The 18,482-nt window shown below is 42.5% G+C and overlaps 1 protein-coding gene across 5 annotated transcripts in view; it reads left to right on the top strand.

Annotated features, from left to right (window-relative positions):
- The window catches only part of FAM118B (family with sequence similarity 118 member B), a 47,788-nt gene that overhangs the window by 22,002 nt on the left and 7,304 nt on the right, over positions 1 to 18,482 (top strand). For 4 of the 5 annotated variants that reach the window (XM_012929260.2, XM_058664127.1, XM_058664126.1 and 1 more), the window contains 3 exons: positions 4,231 to 4,323; positions 7,824 to 8,076; positions 17,676 to 17,903. In XM_012929260.2, coding sequence (XP_012784714.2) covers positions 4,238 to 4,323; positions 7,824 to 8,076; positions 17,676 to 17,903 — 567 coding nt within the window. In that variant the 5' untranslated portion in view covers positions 4,231 to 4,237. The remainder of the gene's footprint in view (positions 1 to 4,230; positions 4,324 to 7,823; positions 8,077 to 17,675; positions 17,904 to 18,482) is intronic. The other variant, XM_058664128.1, reaches the window with a different exon arrangement.

The following is an 18,482-nucleotide window of genomic DNA, read 5'->3' as shown; positions in this document are numbered from 1 at the left end:
CACCCTAACTGAGCCACGGAGAGGAGACATGCTTCATGACAGGGTGTGTAGAGGAATGGAGTCCCTGCACAGGCAGACCTGATTCCTGACCTTGGCTTTGTCCATGGAGAAGGTAAGCTGCAGGCTTACACTGGGCAATTAAACACATCAGCTCCAGCAGCAACATTTTTATTCGTTTTGTTGGTTGTTAGCAGGCTTCTTGAGTCTTCTTTTGTAGAGCTTCATACTGGGTATCTTTTCCTTCCTCTAATTCCTCACAGTTGCTAGAAAACAGATGCATTGGAATGAGGCCAAGAGCCACAATGAGAGGGGTTTGGTTTCTTCTCAAGTCAGAAGATGACTATCTTTTTCCCTTAGAAAGTGAAGCCAACCCTTGTCTATGTTTACACAGAAGAAATAAATTATTTTTTGTTCCAGTTGTTGCTTGCCCTGTTGAAACCATTGCAGGGAAACTTGCTATAATTACAGTGTATCCTTTTCAGGCATGAAGTATGCAACCTTCTCAAGCTCTTTTGGGGATCCTTCCCCCCACCAAAAAATAGGGAAAAGAAAGCCAAAACTTTCTCTTCCTTTTATTTATTCCATCTGCCATTCTACCAATGTATGTTAGGAGTTCCTAACGGCACCACAACTCAGGAGTGTCTGCTTGCAGCACTTTAGCATTCACAGCCATGAAGGCAGGCTGGGGGCTTCAGCATGGTTCTCCAGTGGAGGCAGGGTTTTGCTGTTTCGGCCAGCACCGGGACTCTAGAAGCAGAAGCCTCTGAATGCTTTGCAAATCACAGGTCCTCTAGCATGCACTCATGGATACCTCTTTCCTGTCAGAATGACAGGTTTCAAAGTGGAAGTGTTGTATCTCATATGAAGACCTTGGCCTTCACATTTTCTTTTAAGTGGCTGTCAATTGCTTTTCTCAGTGCTTACCAAGAGGCTTACTTTTATTTTGCTGGATTAAGTTGGCACTGAAGGATTTCTCGGTGCTTAGCAGTAATTGGAGTAATGAAGACCCTGCTACGGGTCACTTCCTTCGTTGTGGCAGGAAAACATTTCTGATTCCCGGATACATAGTAAGTCCTACTGAAACAAATATTCAGCTAGTGCCCATGTGAAGAAATTACTGAGCCAGCATTTTGATGAAACATGTTAAGCTACCACCTGTGATGCCGTATGGGCTCCGATTTGTGTCCCAGATGCTTCACTTCTGATCCAGTTCCCTACTAACATGCCTAGAAAAGCACCCCAAGTGCTTGAGCCACTGCCACCGAGTGCAAGACCCAGGTAAAGCTTCTGGCCTCAGCCTGGCCAACCCTAGCTGGTGTTGCCATGTGGGAAGTAAACCAGCTGATGGAAGACCTCTCTCTCTCTGCCTTTAAAATAAGTAAATAAATCTGGGGAAAAAATTCTTATGTGATTTACTTGACACATGTTGCAAACTCCAGGTCGGACATTTCACAGTTAGCTTTAGCAGTAGCTACCTACTGTTTAGGGTAAACATGAAAATGGATTTTTCCCTGCCCTGCCCACCCCCTCAGACAGTGCTCCAGAAGGAGTGTGCTGTTGCTTACCTGTGTATGCTACTGGGCTGTCCTTGTGAGGTCACATCATGTAAGATGGAAGAAAACAGGATGACGATAGGATCCGGCATGCTGACCTCTTCAGAGCATGCAGTCAGGAGCTCTTGGCTATGCTTAAATTCCTTAAATGATGGTCAGTGGAGTGGACCTGCAGAAAAATTGACTCAAATATTTGCTTTCTAAAACATACATGATTTCTTTTTGATGGTTTTGGAGTTCTAGTATTTTTTTAAATCTGAAGAGTGAATACTTGGAGAATTTAGTTAGTAATGATGTAGTTTAAGCATGGACTTGGGAGGCAGTGTTGCTATGTTTGAATTCTGAGGCTGTCGAGTACAAACCTTTGTGTGCCTCCATTTCCTACCTGCAAAATAGGAAAATAATTCAGGTTGAGTGTCTCTTACTTGAAATGCTTGTAACAGAAGCATTTCAGGCTTCTTATGTTTGGGGATTTTGGAGTATTTGAGTTATCTTGGGGGTGAGACTCAAGTCTAAATATGAAATTCATTTATGTTTCATATGCACTGTATATGAATGAGAGAAATTTTGTGGTGTGCAATTTGCAGTTTACGGTGTTATGATCTGAAGGTAGCTATCTTCAAAACTTAATGAACACAAAATTCTCTTTACATTTTACTTTAGTGTTGTGCAATACACATTGTTAGGGTGTAATTTGGTCAGGAGATGACAGAACTATTTTGAAGGAAGAAGGGTGAGCATACTTTTCTTTGTGTACCTTTTAAAACTATCCTCAAAATTGGAATGGAAAATGGTTTCACATAAATTAAAACTTGTAAGTATTTTGATGGGAATTATTTCCCGCCTGGTGGTACTTGCAAACTGGAAGACGTGGATTGTAATAAATGATGCGTGCGCTTCTGTACATTTTGAATTTAGCAAAATAGTTGGATTTTGGAAAAATTAATTTAAGTGTTTTCTATTTGCCCTACTATCAGAATCCCTTAAAGATTCTGATTCAGTAGGACCCAGAAACATATACCGTTTTCTAATTAATTGACTTTAATTTTTAGAATAGCTACCTAATTTATTTTTAAATTTTTATTTATTTAGTTTCTTTTGAGAGGTAGAAGAGAAAGAAGGCTAGTCCATGCAGAAGCCAGGATCAGAAAGTCATCCCAGGTGTCCCCAGTGGGTAATAGGGTACGAGGACTGAGTCATTAGTGGCCACCTGCTTACATGTGTAGTACTAAGAAGCTGGAAGGGAGAATGAAGCCAGGACTCTAGCCATCTCGAAAGTCTGAATAAAATTTAAAAGAGAGGAAGGGAGGGAGGGAGGGAAGGAAAGAGAAGAAAAGAAAAGAAATAACGGTGCCACAGTCGGTTAGATTAGCGCAGGGTTTGCTGGATTGGGTTGCATGCTGTCTCTGTCTTCTCACCCCCAGTTTTTCACCAGTAGATCAAAAGTTTGACTAGATTTTCCTAGCTCATGTCAGTGATTTTATGGTTTCTGATTTTCCTAATAGTTATACAATTGAAGAACTATTATGCATGATGGAAAATGGGTTGAAGATTGTAACTTTCTGTTTATCAGAAAAATGAATTCAGCAAACTTTAAAATGTTTTATTAAAGAAAAACATGCTGATAAGACATTAAACTTCTAATAATTATTAGTAATTCACTTTTTTCTAATTATTCATAGTGGAATATGAAAAAACTGGTAGAAGTATATTATTTTCTGTGTAGTGTTTAAAATACTATTGTTTTTATCAAATTAGTAATGACCATTAGCTTAATTACTTTAAAGTTTATTGACGTTTTAAACAACTGAGACTTTTCTTGAGACTGACATTGTGGCATAGCACATTAAGCTGCTGGCATCCTACATCATAGTGTGGATGCAAGTCCTGCCTGCTCCACTTCCAGTCCTGCTCACCTGGAAAGGCAGCAGATGGTCCAAGTACTTGGGTCCCTGTCACCCCTGAGGGGAACCTGGGTTTGAGAAGTGAAACGGGATAGACCATCTCCCTCCCTGTACTCTGTATAACTGCCTTTCAAATTAAAAAACATTTTTTTTGCAAACTCTTTTCTTTATGGTTACTATTCTAATCTGTGGTAACCCTTTTACGTTGACCATTCTCAACACCTGAATATAGTTAGTCATTGTTCGTCTTTGCCTGATAATCCCTCTCTACATTTATGTGGGCATGATTTGAAAGTGTTCAGACAGAAAGACATGAGTTGTTGCCTGTCCAGCAACATGGAATGTCTAACAATCAGCAAGTTAGTATTGATTGTTCTATTCTTACCCTGTGCTTTCTTCTGCTGAGAGATATGGGTCATTTTTATCCTATTTCCCCAAACCTATCTCATGCAGCAGAATAGCAGGTGTTCACTGAGCTCTGAGGAGTGCTAGCCACCTGGGGGGACAGCAGTGTGTTTTGGTGGGTGGTGGGCATCTTCAGGAACAGGATACAGTGTGAATGCCAAAGTCTGTGATTTTTTTTACTTCCTTCTTTTAGAGTAATTTAATTCCTTCAGTTTGGAATGTGTGTTAATAAATCTCTGTTAAGCAGGGGACACCTCCAAAACATCATTAAGGGGGTACAACTTATGAAAACTGTTTTATGTGTATGCTCTTGTGAGTGGTGTACTTTACAGATCTAATCATGGTCCATGGTGTTTAATCTATTCTAGAAACTGGATGGCTTCTACAGGGAGCCAGGCCTCTGATATAGACGAGATTTTTGGATTCTTCAATGATGGCGCACCCCCCTGCAAAAAGCCCAGGTAAACAAGAGAAGGCAATGAGAGCAACCGAGTCAATTTCCGTTAGTGGGAGGTTTAAAAAGTAGTAATGATGAACTCTGTTCACCTGTTTCGCTCATGTGCTGCTGTCCCCTGATACATGCAGTCATGACGTCAGCACTGCAGGGCTCGCAGTACCCTGTCCCTCTCCAGAGATGGTCACCTGCTGTTTGTGTCTTCTAATAATGATGTCTGTGTAATGTTATATATGTATGGCTACTTTGTATTTGCTTTAGCTTTATTTATTTTCAGTTAATGACTTAAAAGATTCTGTTCACTTTCATGGCTGCTCCCCTCACCCATACACCCTGCCAGTATTGTTATGACAATTTAATATTTGCATTGTGATAACTGCAAATTATAATCATAGTTGAGGCTAATAATACATATGATTATATTTCTTGCCTACTTACTGCTCTAGATTAAAGACTTTCTCATTTGCTTGGTTGTTGTGTCCCTTTCCTTTCGATTTATACCCAGAGACACTGTGACATAAGAGTGAATGCTTGTCTGTCGAAATGTGGGTAACGGTGGTTGCTTCTGTTCCTGGGTTCTGCCCTATACCGGTGTTTCCAGTCCTACTTGCATGGCTCACAGGACGCCCCAAGAATTCCCCCATCCAACTGCCCTTGGATGACTGCTCTGTTTCTGGGCCTCAAGTCTTAGATATTTGATGCTGAAGCACATGCTTGTGTGTCTTCCTTAGTAAAGATAGGAGAAAAAACTTTGAAGATGTTTAAAGATGTCTTTATCTTACGTGTATTTGATGGTTTGAGCATAGAACTTTAGTTAGGAAATTTTCTTAGTGTTTTGCGGGCACCATTTGTTCTCTGCTAATGTCTGTGTGTTCCTGCCAATATGGCCACACTGTTTTTATTCCCAGTCCTTTGAGCTCCAAATCCCTTTCTTATCAGAGCTTGTAAAAGCTTGTGCTCCATTCATTCTCAGAACCTGAAATTTCCTAATGATAGATCTTAAAGTGTAGCTCTCTCAAACTGGCCACCAGTGTACCTTCACTGAGAAGCTGTCTTGTAGGACACTGCTTTTGTAGGATTCTTGCTGGAGCTTCTGGATACGAGTTTACTTACATTTTAAGTCTGGGTGGGGAAGATGTCATTGGTTTAAATTTTCCTCTTCTTTCCTGTGTTGTCTCTTATTCCTCCCTATCTGCTACTTTATTTTGCTTAATTCTGGAATCTGGGGCTTTCCTCAAAATGTAAGTAGTCTGTTCATATTTAGCAAAAGCATTAGAAAGCCACTTGGAGAATCTGGGTGTGCACTGGGCAGGGCCTAGGTTGCTGATGAGCCAACCTGGTAGTGTTGGGCGTGGCGTAGGCTCTGCTGTGAAGGGTCTCTCACCTAGTAGAGGCTGTGGATCTTTTCCCCAAAGAGGAATCCTCCTTCTAACTGGATGGAGGGTGTGAGTGTGGCAGGTATAAAAATGTTTCCTAGGAATCTTCCCCTATAGGCAGATGATTGGGAGAAGTTTAATACGAGGCTACCTGAAAGTGAAGAGGCCATGTTGTTGCACATTTGATAGGGTCACTGCTTGCAAGTTCATCATTCCACACTGGGATTCTGGTTCAAGTTCTGGCTATTCCATTTCCCATTTAGCTCCCTGCTAATCCATGTAGGGAGGTAGCAGGTGATGGTCCAAGTGCTTTGGCTCCATCACCATTCACAGGAGACCTGGCTGTAGTCTGGATCCTGGCTTCAATCCTGCATCCGACCTGGCTTTTATGGCCATTTAGGAAGTGAACCAGTGGATGAAGGCCTATCTCTTTCAACCTCTCTGTGACTTTGCCTTTCAAATAAATGTATTTATAAATCTTTTTTTAACCTAGTGGAAAATGAAATTAAAAGCACATATTCCGTAAACTTGCATTTTGTTTTGTCCTTTCTTATACTTGATCCCGAGTTCTCTTGCCAGAGTTGCTCCAGAAGGCAAGTCCTGAGACAGCAGGGTAACGGCTTCTGATCTGGAGCTCCTTCCTTTGTCAGGTGTCCCTGAACATTTCCAAGGTCCTGGAAAAGGAATTGGCCTTCATAAATTCTAAGATTTGTTGCTTGTCTTATGTCGTCTTACCCTACTTTTTATGCATGTATCTCTTCAAAATAATGCCAACCACTCAGAGTTTTTAGGAAGGATTGCAAATAATACAAAACTGATAATATCCTTTTTGAACTGCAAGTTTTAGTTAGGAAGAATTCTAGCTCAGATGTATATGTTAAAACTTGAGGTAGAACAACAGTGTAAGGTTGAAGTCCTCCCCGTCTTCCAGAGTTCCTCTGGCTCCTTTGTGTATATCCATGTTGGTTTGTCTTGATTCTTCTGGATCAAAGTTCATGTTGTGTCCTTTGCATCTAGTATGTGTCATCAGTCTTCTCAAGGAGCCTGAGCTTTTGCAGTAACCACTAGAACTTGCCTTTGTGACTGGTACAGGTTTTTGTTCTGTTTTGTTTTGTTTTGTTTTGTTTTGTTTTGTTTTGTTTTGTTTTGTTTTGTTGAGTGAGTGAATGCAGGAGCTCTGGGCATGCGGACGGCAAGCTTAAAGAGGATTTCTCCAAAATTCAATCTCCCATGCTTTAAAAATACATTCCTTTCTTGGTTTATGCCACAATGTGGATCTTGTTTTCTGTTCATGTTATTGTTTGGACAGAAAGCAATGTTGGAGTCAAAAGGGCATGCCATTAGCAAAAATTAAAGTGAAGGGGCATATTTCACATATTAGCTCTAACCCATTCTTTCAGAATCAAAGAGAAGTACTAGCTTACATATAAGCCTCAAAAGAGAAACCTGTTCTGTACCTATCATGGTAAGCTTTCTGTCAAGTTTATTGAACAGTCTTGTACTTTGTTTATTTAGATGTATGAGGCTCTTGTGTTTCAGAATTCTGCTAGCTGATAGGAGGAGGGAGACACCTGGAGGGCTGAGAATATTAGCAACAATCAAAACTAGATCTGTCCTCATTTTTCACTGTCTCATGCTCAGTTTTATATTAACGTTTGTAAAATTTGAGATTAAAATTTTTGTTGACTTTGTTTCATCTGCTATTATGTATTTGTATGGCATTCTTTTCTGTCTTTTGGGAGTGCAAATCAAACATCCTTTTGAAATTTAATTTTGCTGTGAAATGTAATTTAGTTAGCAGAGCTCAGCTGAGCTGTGAAATGCTCCTATTTGGACCTTTCTCTGGTATTTGTGGGTTTTCTTTAGCTCACAGGCCTATGGAGGAGAAAATATGTTTCAAGGTTGATTTTTAGGCTTGTTGGAATGGGTTTATACTTTGCTTTTCAAACAGCAGTAGCACAGTATTCGAGTGTTTTTGAGCACGCCACTCTGTGGAGTGTTAGCAGTTGGTACTTGTCATCTTTGCAGCTCTGCAGGTTGCCTCTCACATCCCTGGTTTCAAGCCAACTGTTGTCTTTTGTACTTCCAGCCTGCAGAGTGTTCTGATGCTCTGGTTTCTTTCGCTTTCCAGGAAGCTGCTTCCAAGCCTGAAAACCAAGAAGCCCCGGGAACTTGTGCTGGTCATTGGCACAGGCATCAGTGCTGCTGTTGCGCCTCAGGTCCCAGCGCTGAAGTCCTGGAAGGGGCTGATTCAGGCCTTACTGGACGCGGCCATTGATTTTGACCTTTTAGAAGATGAGGAGAGTAAAAAGTTTCAGAAATGTCTTCATGAAGATAAGAACCTTGTGCATTTGGCACATGACCTCATCCAGAAACTCTCTCCTGTGAGTACCTTCGGCGGCCGTGGCATTGGAAGTGCCCAAAAGCCAGGATCGGCGTGCTGAGTGTTACAGGGATATCCTCTGGTAGCCTCTGAATTTGCATAGCATTTGTCTTTCTGCAAAATGTCTATTTTTACAATTAACATAATTGTCTTGACCCCATTTCACAGGGTGTGCTTTAAAAGAGTGTATAATGATGCTGAAACCTTTGTGCCAAAATGAGACTACTGTCCCAATATCACTGGGATTTTTATTTAGTTTTTCCACACTCACAACTAGAAGATCTGTGTTACAGTGATCTGTGCCTATAAGAAACCTCAGGGAAGAATGGAGATAATCATTAACATGTTGTGGGTGAATCAAAACCAATTTTAAATGTTCTTTTTAGAGGTAATAACTTTAAAAATTTGTTAAAAATCAAGATTAATAATACCAAAGCATATTTTAAATTTTATAAAGTCAAATGCACCTTCAAACAAAACAATTAAAAAACTCTTTAAAAAACTCAGCTGTTGGGGGCCCGGTGTGATGGATGGTTCAGTAGCTGAACCCTTCACCAGTATGTGCCTGGATCCCATGTGGACGCTAGTTCATGTTCTCATTGCTCCACTTGCCATCCAGCTTCCTGCTTGTAGCCTGGGAAAGCAGTAGAGGATGGTGCTCAAGTGGGAGACCCAGAAGAAGCTCCTGGCTCCTGGCTCTGGATTAGCTTAACTGTGGCCATTGGGGCCTTTTGGGGAGTAAGCCAGTGGATGGAGGATCTGTCTGTCTGTCTATCCTCTCTGTAAATCTGATCTGCCTTTCCAATGAAAATAAAAATCTTGTGGGGGGGGGGGGAGAGTCATCTGTTGGGACCCAGTAACAAGCTAATCCTAAGCCTGTGATGTCAGCATCCCAGTGGGCACTGGCTGATCCACTTCTGATCCAGCTCCCTTGTGTAAGCCTGGGGAGCAGCGGAAGGTAGCCCAAGGCCTTGATTTCCTGCACCTACTGTGGGAGACCTGAAAGAAGGTCCTGCTTCCTAGCTTCAGATCAGCTTAGCTCCAGGCAGTTTAGTCATTTGGGGTGTGAACCCACAGATGAAAGCTCTCTCTCCCTGTCTCTCCTCTCCCTGTTAACCCTTTCCAATAAAAATAAAATCTTTGCCAAAATAACCTGAAAAAGTTTCCCCAGATCCTTAAGGTTGTAGAAGGAAGTACCAATAAGAGCCTAAAAGACATCAACATAAAGGAAAGTTCTGTTGATTTATGTGTCATTGCAGAGCCTTGTGGGTTTTCTGTGTTTTTAAGTATTTTGCGGTTAGAACATATTTATTTGAAAGTTAGCGAGAAATCCTGCATCTGCTGGCTCATTCCCTAAATGCTCACAGCAGCCAGAACAAGCCAGGGTGAAGTGTAGAGCCTACAGTGCAGTCAGTTTCCCACATGGAAAATGGGTAGCAGGGACACCAGAATTTGAACTATACCTGCTGCCTGCCCAGGTGCACATTAGCAGAAAACTTAAATTTGAAAACAAAGTCGGGACCAGAACCCATGTTATCTGCTGTGGAATACAGCATCTTACCCACTGTACCAAGTAGCATCCCAGAGCCTTGTGGTTTTTTTTTTACATCCTCTTTGCATTTCCAATTTAATAGCCATAAAATGTTACTAACTTAGAACTATAAAAATGACTAATGGGCTTTATAGGAATTGTGTAATCTCCATTTAATACCATTCACCAGAAATTAACTAAAAAATGGATCAAAGACTTAAATATCATAGCTAAAATTGGAATCAGTATCCCTGGTGATGTTTGTGGTCATTGACAGGCTGGTATAAAAATTCATAGGGAATTGGGCCTGGCAAGATAGCGTAATGGTTAAAGTCCTCGCCTTGAACGTGCTCAGAATTCCATATGGGCACCGGTTTTAATTCCAGCAGCTCCATTTTCCATCCAGCTCCCTGCCTGTGGCCTGGGAAAGCAGTAGAGGACGGCCCAAAGCCTTGGGACCCTGCATCCGCATGGGAGACCCGGAAAGAAGTTCCTGGCTCCTGGCTTCAGATTGGCACAGTACTGGCCATTGTGGCCACTTGGGGAGTTAATCATTGGACTGAAGATCTTCCTCTCTGTCTCTCCGCCTCTCTGTGCATCTCCTTTCCAATAAAATAAATACATCTTTTTAAAAAAAACTCAGGGAATTACAAAGGACACAGAATAACCAAGACATTGTGGAAAAACAGCCAAGGAGAAGTTACATGTTATGATTTCAAAACTTACCTCAGAGCAACAGTAACAAGATAGCAAGGAAAGGCATGCTTGGATAAAAAAATAGAAACCTAAAGAACAAAGTAGAAGTTGATAACTTTGTTTGTTATCAGAATCTGAAACTTTTTGCTTTAATTGTTGCCATTGAGAAGATGGCCCACAGGGCAAGGCACAATAACTTAGTGGTTAAAGTCCTAGCCTTGGACACGCCCAGGATCCCATACAGTTGCCGATTCTAAGGCAGCTCCACTTCCCATCCAGCTCCCTGCTCGTGGTCTGGGAAAGCTGTGAAGGATGACCCAAAGCCTTGGGACCCGGCACCCGTGTGGGAGATCAGGAAGACGTTCCTGGCTTTGGATTGGCTCAGCTCCAGCTGTTGAGGCCGCTTGGGGAGTGAATCATCGGACGGAAGATCTTCCTCTCTGTCTCTCCTCCTCTCTGTATATCTTTCCAATAAAAATAAATAAATCTTAAAAAAAAAGATGGCCCACAAAATAACAGAAAAATGTTTTTAGGTCATAGATCTGCTATAGATTTAGTGTCCACAGGAAGAATATTCATTCTCAGGGAGTTGCTTATCTGGTATTGGCAGGGATGTGAGAAAAACTGAAACTTCCTGAATGTATAAGAATGTGAAATGGTGGATCTACAGAGGAAGTCAGTCAAGCAATAATATATAGTTACCTGAACAGCCGTTAGGAACCAGGACAGGTTGCTTAGCTTTCCTAAATCTGATTTTGTATCTGTAAAACTGGGATATTATCTCATGGAGGTTTTTTTGTTTGGTTGGTTGGGTTTTTTTTTTTTTTTTAAGATTTGTTTATTTTTATTGGAAAGGCAGATGCACAGAGAGGAGGAGAGACAGAGAGGAAGATTTTCCATCCGATGATTCACTCCCTCAAGTGGCCACAATGGCCAGTGCTTTGCCGATCCAAAACCAGGAGCCAGGAGCCAGAACTTCTTTCCGGGTCTCCCATGCGGATGCAGGGTCCCAAGGCTTTGGGCCGTCCTCCACTGCTTTCCCAGACCACAAGCAGGGAGCTGGATGGGAAGTGGAGCCGCTAGGATTAGAACCGGTGCCCATATGGAATCCTGGGCACGTTCAAGATGAGGACCTTAACCATTACGCTGTGGTGCTGGGCCTTATCTCATGGAGTTTTGAGAGGAATCGGTGATATAAATAGTGGGTAACTGGTGCATAGTAAATGTATAAAAGCAGTAGTTATACCATTGGAGAAAAAGAGGATGTGTGTGTTGTTTTCACACTACCTGGGACTAAAAAAACTAAAGAGTTGAAGGGAGTGAAACAGCAATAGATAGAGCTTCCTGTTTAAAATGGGGGGACAGGGTAGGAATGTCATTTGAAGTTGTGTGGGAGTTTGACATTTCCTTTTGACTGTTGAACCCCGTTTGTGTTTTCATTCCTTTGTCTTTTCTTGTAGGAAGCTACTGGTGGGAAATTTAGTTATAGGGACATGTTTTAAAGAAACAGAAAAAGCTTTATTTGAAATCTGAAGTCAGCTATGAAAGTCCGTTTCCTTCCTTGCTGTGTTGACATAGAAGATTTAATAACCTGGAAAAATAGAAGTAAAAGATGTTTGACCAGAATAAGGGAGTCCGAATTTATTTCTAGGGTCCCCCCCCCAAGGGTTTAATCATTTGTGCACCTTGTCTTAGAAACTAGAAAATATATTCCACACTATGATTACTTGATTGTTTACCCAGGCCTTTTTGTCTGTGCATAATAACTGAACTGGTATTAGAATGCAAGGGGTGGGCTCGACTCTGTGGCCTAACAGCTAAAGTCCTCGCCTTGAACACGCCGGGATCCCATATGGGCGCTGGTTCTAATCCCAGCAGCCCCACTTCCCATCCAGCTCCCTGCTTGTGGTCTGGGAAAGCAGTGAAGGATGACCCAAAGCCTTGGGTTCCTGCACCCGTGTGGGAGATCAGGAGGACACTCCTGGCTTCGGATCAGCACAACTCCAGCCATTGAGGCCGCTTGGGGATTGAATCATCGGACGGAAGATCTTTCTGTCTCTCCCGTCTGTTTGTCTTTCCAGTAAAAATTGGCAGCAATTCAGAACTGTTAAACTATCAAAACTACTTGGAGCATGCCCCACATGGGGATCTGGGATGGGTGAGACGCTGGGTGTGTCTTCTCCCTTTGTCTTCCCACTTACCCCATACAGAAAAAAATAATAATGTGGAAACAAAACAACAACAAAGAAGAATACAAGGGGTCTTCAAAAGGGTTGTGGGAAAATGAAATTAAATGACAAAAAGTTTAAACATTATTTCTCAAAGTAAACTCCCATCAAGTTCAAGGCACTTTTGTAAGCAGTGATACCAGCCATTTAGTCCAACCTAGAAAAACCGAGGATACTGGAATTTAGCTATATTGATGCCATCATTTTTACATTATTAAATGAGAGGTTAGGGATATACATGTCCTTTAAGGTTTTTGTAAATTACCAGACAAAAAGAAATCAAAGGAGCCAATCAGGACTAAGGTGAGTGCCTAGTGATTCCCATCAGATCGCTGGTAAAACTGCCCTTGCTTGGTGAGAGGAGCGAACAGGAGCATTGCATGATGGAGGACTCCTTGGAGAAACTTTCCCAGGCATTTTCTGCTAAACCTTTTGCTGATTTTCTCAGAGCATTATCTTATTAAGTGAATGTTACTATTTTGTTTTTTAGGATTCATTTATATATATATATGTATATATATAATTATTATTGATTTGGAAAAAGCAGATTTACAGAGAGGAGAGAGGAGCAGAGAAAGACCCTCTGTCTGCTGGGGTTTTTTTTTTGTTAATATTTATTTATTTTTATTGCAAAGTCAGATATACAGAGAGGAGGAAAGACAGAGAGGAAGATCTTCCGTCCAATGATTCACACTCCCCAAATGACTGCAACGGCCGGTACTGTGCCGATCAAAAGACAGGAGCCAGGAACTTCCTCTGGGTCTTCCACACGGGTACAGGAACCCAAGGCCTTGGGCGTCCTGGACTGCTTTCACAGGCCACAAGCAGGGAGCTGGCTGGGAAGTGGAGCTGCCGGGATTAAAACCGGCGCCCATATGGGATCCTGGGCACGTTCAAGGAGAGGACTTTAGCCACTAGGCCACCAAACCGGGCCCCTGTCTGTTGGTTCTTTCCCCAATGGTTGCAACGGCTGGCACTGAGCTGATCCAAAGCCACAAGCTTCTTCCAGATTTCCCTCATGGATACAGAGTTCCAAGGTTTTGGGTCATCTTCTACTGCTTTCCCAGGCCACAAGCAGGGAGCTAGAAAGGAAGTGGTGCAGCTGGGACACACATCAGCATCTCTATGGGACCCTGGAGCATGCAAAGGAAGGTTTAGCCAATTGAGCCATTGTGCCAGTCATGAATATTACTGTTCTTCCAGAAGGTCAACAAACAGAATTCCTTCAACATCCCAAAAAGCTGTTGCTGTGACCTACGCTCTTGACTGATCTGTTTCTGCTTTGACCAAACCACTTCTAGTCTGGATAGCTATTGCTTTGACAAAAACTTTGTTTTGTCATCAGAATCATATTGGAAAGCCATGGCTGACAGTTTTTCACAACAGTGTATTTCAGAATCATATATAAAACTTCCATGGGGGGAGGGGACAGATGGCTGGTGTTGTGGCATCATGGATTAAGCCATTGCTTATAATGCCAGCTTCCCATATTGAAGCACTAGTTTGGGTCCCAGCAGTTCTACTTCCAATCCCGCTGTGTTAATATATCTGGGAAAACAGTGGAGGATGGCTCATGTGGAAGACCCAGCTGGAGTTCTAGGCTTCCAGCTTCACCCTGGACCAGCCCTGGCTTTTAGCAGCCATTTGGCGAGTGAGCCATCAGATGGAAGATCTCTATCTTTTCCACTTTCTGTTAAAATTCCATTGGAAATCTCTATTGTGTGAAGCTGACCTGGTTGTGTCAGTTGTGGCATCAACTGAGCAGCAAGTTAGCTCAGCTTTAGCTTGTGAACTGCTGGTTTCTGTGGGAACTTCATGTAATGTGTCAGTAACTGACCACTCTTCCACCCAGGCTTCATTGTACCTTAACTTCTTGCCTCGATGTTAACCGAATTCATGTTGGGAATGATAGTCAGCCTTTTTAAATGTCTTAGTTCCTCAAAATAAATTCTGTTTGGATTTGTTAGAGCAAGTTGGTAGGAGTTTGTTTTTGTTTTTTGGTGGGGGTACTACAGTAGATTTTCATAGTACGCATTTCTATGAACTTTTGGATGGTCCCTTTGTGTGGGCACTTGGCAATATTACACTGCTCTGTATGGTATTTGGTTTACTCCAGGATTCTGCTGCCATGTGATGGCGCGCTGATCACGTTGTGTGTGTCGTTTCATTTGTTTGCCCTTGAAGTGGTGTGTAGGAAGCCAGATTGGAAGTGGCATAACCAGGATATGAACTGGTGCCCAAGGGGATGCTGGCGCCACAGGTGGAAGTCATCAAGGTGCCAGCCCTTAAAGATTCTTTGCAGCCACTGGCAGCGGGAGGCCTGTCTTCTCACTGCGGGTACAGCATGGGAGAGGGCTCCCTGAGCCCTGCACAACAGGGTAGAAGTACGCTTTCCAAAACCCTCTGTGTTCTACCGGCTCTTTTGTGAACACAGTTATTTTATTTTATAAGTGTGATTAAGTAACTGGTGATTTTTTTTTATTACCTTGACAAATCAGAGAAAGAGTATGACACATTGAACCATGTTTTCTAAAGCTGCTTAATTGGTTCCACGGAAGTAGATCTTCATATGAGCATTGCACTATTACAACGATGCCATTTGGGGGCCGGCACTGAGGCACAGCAAGCTAAGGCATAGTCTTCAGCACTGGCATCCCATATGAGAATCAGTTCAAGTCCCAGTGACTCCACTTTCCATCCAGCTCTTCTGTTAAAGTGCCAAGTAAACAGTAGGTGATGGCCCAAGTCCTTGGGCTGGTACCCACATGGGAAGCCTGGATGAAGCTCCTGGCTTTAGTCTAGCCCAGCCATGGCCATTGTAGTCATTTGGGGAGTGAGCCATCAGATGGAAGATCAGTCTGTTTTTCCCTCTTCTTCTAGTGCTGCCTTTCAATAAAAATAATTAGGAAAAAAATGTATATATAAATGCTATGGCAGTGGGGACAGCAGGGTCCAATCTGAAGGAAAGCAGAAGGAGCTAAAAATCCACTCCCTGACAGCTACGAGCAATTATTTGTAGCTTCCCTGGGAAATAGCAGTGCCTGTGGTGACTGATTCTTGCTCTGCTTTTATCTAATGGAATGATGTGTCTGGAAGCAGATACTCATTACATTACATTGCATGGTTACTTTCCCATTTCAAATTCTTTGTCATTTATGTCATAAAGCTAGCTTCCTGTCTGAGGTTAGTACAGTTATTTCCTCAGCATTCCTCAGGGATGCAGTCAGGCACCACTTAACAGCAGGGACCTAGTCTGAGAAATGTGTCACTAGGTGATTTTGTTGTCCTGTGAACATAGAACGAGCGTACACGAATCTTAGGAAACCATCATGTGTGCGTTGGCTGTCATCCATCAAAACACGAGCACACGTAACTGTACTCGAATGTGAGAATGAACCTGGAAGAGCAGTTATTTAAATATTAACTGGGAAATGGGAGATCTGTTCAGAGTGATGAGTGTTTGGTATTTTTTAACTATTGCAAAAGTCACGTTTACATTGACAAGATTTACGAAATTTTTTCTGGTGACCATATACACAGATGTGCACACACATACACACAAGATACTCTTCATAGCAAATTTGGAACAGAATATTGATTTGGGCCAGGATGAAACAAGGAGGAATTCACATTTTTTTTTCCTAAATCCATAAGCAGTTGTATGAAATGCATTAGAGAAAGAGACATCAGAGCACGTTCAGATATTTAAGATGGAGGAGATGTAAAGGAGACTTATTTGTTTATTATTTATTCTTCAACAATCTCATCATGCTTGGAGTGGCGAGACTGGCAGCAATTCATAACTGGTGAACTATCAAAACCTCTTGAGCAAGAATATCAGAGCATGCCCCACATCCGGGACTTGGGGTGGATGGGAAATTGGGTAGGGCTTCTCCCTTAATATCCCTCTTTACCTCAGATACATGGAGGAAACAATATACTATGTAAAGGTTGTCAAAAATATAATAAATATATATATATAAAAGATTTATTTATTTTCATTGGAAAGGCAGATATACAGAGAGGAGGAGAGACAAAGGGGAAGATCTTCCGTCCATTGATTCACTCTCCAAGAGGCTGCAACAGCTGGAGCTGAGCCAATCCGAAGCCAGGAGCCAGGAGCTTCTTCTGGGTCTCCCACACGAGTGCAGGGTACCAAAGCTTTGGGACGTCCTCGACTGCTTTTCACAGGCCACAAGCAGGGAGCTGGCTGGGAAGTGGAGCTGCCAGGATTAGAACCGGTGCCAAATGGGATCCCGGTACATTCAAGGCGAGGACTTTAACCGCTACACTATCACGCCAGGCCCAAAATTTATTTTTATTGAAAGATTTACAGGGAGAAAGAGATATAAAGAGAAAGATCTTCCACGTACTGGTTCCCAGGTGGCTGCGATGGCCAGAGCTGAGCCAGTCCAAAACCAGGAATCTCTTCTGGGTCTCCCACGCGGGTGCAGGGTCCCAAGGCTTTGATCTGTCGTTCTCGACTGCTTTCCCAGACCACAAGCAGGGAGCTGGATGGGAAGCAGAGCTGCCAGGATTAGAACCGACGTCCATATGGGATCTTTGTGCTTGTAAGGCAAGGATTTAGTTACTAGGCTACCTGTATCAGGCCCAAGGGGATTTTTTTTTCTTTTAACCATAATTACATGCTAGGCATTGTGTTCAGCTCATGGCATGTGTCTTCCAGTTTTCCCTATTACAGCACCACTAAAGAATATTTTAGTCCTATGGTACAATAGCCTAATAGCTAAATCCTCACCTGCATGCTCCAGGACCCCATATGGGCACTAGTTTGTATCCCAGTTTCTCCGCTTCCCATCCAGCTCCCTGCTTGTGGCCTGAGAAAGCAGTTGAGGACAGCTCAAAGCCTTGGGACCCTGCATCCGCATGGGAGGCTCCAGAAGAAGCTCCTGGCTCCTTGCTTCCAGATCAGCTCTGCGCTGGCCGTTGCTGTCATGTGGGAAGTGGACTAATGAATGGAAGATCTTTCGGTCTCTCCTTCTCCCTAGAAATCTTCCTTTCCGATAAAATAAATAAATTGTTGGGGGAAAAAAGAAGGATTTTAGCCCTATCTTAAGTGTATTGAAAACAAATTACCTGCCAAGATACCATGGAATTAACTTTCCTCTTTCACTTCCCTCCCAGCGTACCAGTAATGTTCGATCTACATTCTTCAAGGACTGTTTATATGAAGTGTTTGACGACCTGGAGTCGAAGATGGAAGATTCCGGGAAGCAGCTCCTTCAGTCAGTTCTGCACTTGATGGAAAATGGAGCCCTGGTGTTAACTACAAATTTTGATAATCTCCTGGAACTGTATGCAGCAGATCAAGGAAAACAGCTTGAATCCCTCGACCTTACAGATGAGAAAAAGGTAGAATGTACAGAGTAGTCAGATTTTCTATAGGCTAGAGGCTTGTGTCTTCATTAGGAGAGCCATTTCCTATTTGAGATGTTGGTAATTATGTGCCATTTAAAAGGAAGATTGTTTGTCTTGAGTGCTTTTTGGTGTTTAGAAAAGTGTCTCACTCTGAGCTTTGGCCCAGTTTGAAAGGCAGTGTAGAGGAAGTAATTTGAAGCGGAGGTCTCTAATAGTAGGTGCTATAATAGAGTTCTCACCCCGGGATTCATTGTCTACTGTAAATGGGTGGTAGCTGTTTTAGAGGAAGAACTTCCAGGCCAGGTCATTGCTAGGTGGAGGTTAACATGCCAGGAAACTTGGGCCAACTTTCTTTTCTTTTCCCCATCTGTCATATATTGAGTTAAGTATTTCAGTCTAACATATCTGAGTGCTTAAGGCCTCTTTTGTCCTTCTCCAGTTTTGTAATTTTCATTTCCTATTTTGTTTCCCTTGGGAATGTGCCTTTGTGTTGGTCTTGGAGTCCAGCTGATCCAAGCTGGGATAAGGGATCAGGCCACAGGCATTCATTGCTCCTCTTGCCTCTGCCAAGAC

The sequence above is a fragment of the Ochotona princeps genome, chromosome 4, assembly GCF_030435755.1.
Source record: "Ochotona princeps isolate mOchPri1 chromosome 4, mOchPri1.hap1, whole genome shotgun sequence".
Taxonomy (NCBI): domain Eukaryota; kingdom Metazoa; phylum Chordata; class Mammalia; order Lagomorpha; family Ochotonidae; genus Ochotona; species Ochotona princeps.
The sequence above is the reverse complement of the archived record's forward strand: the minus strand, read 5'-3'. Positions and strand labels throughout refer to the sequence as shown.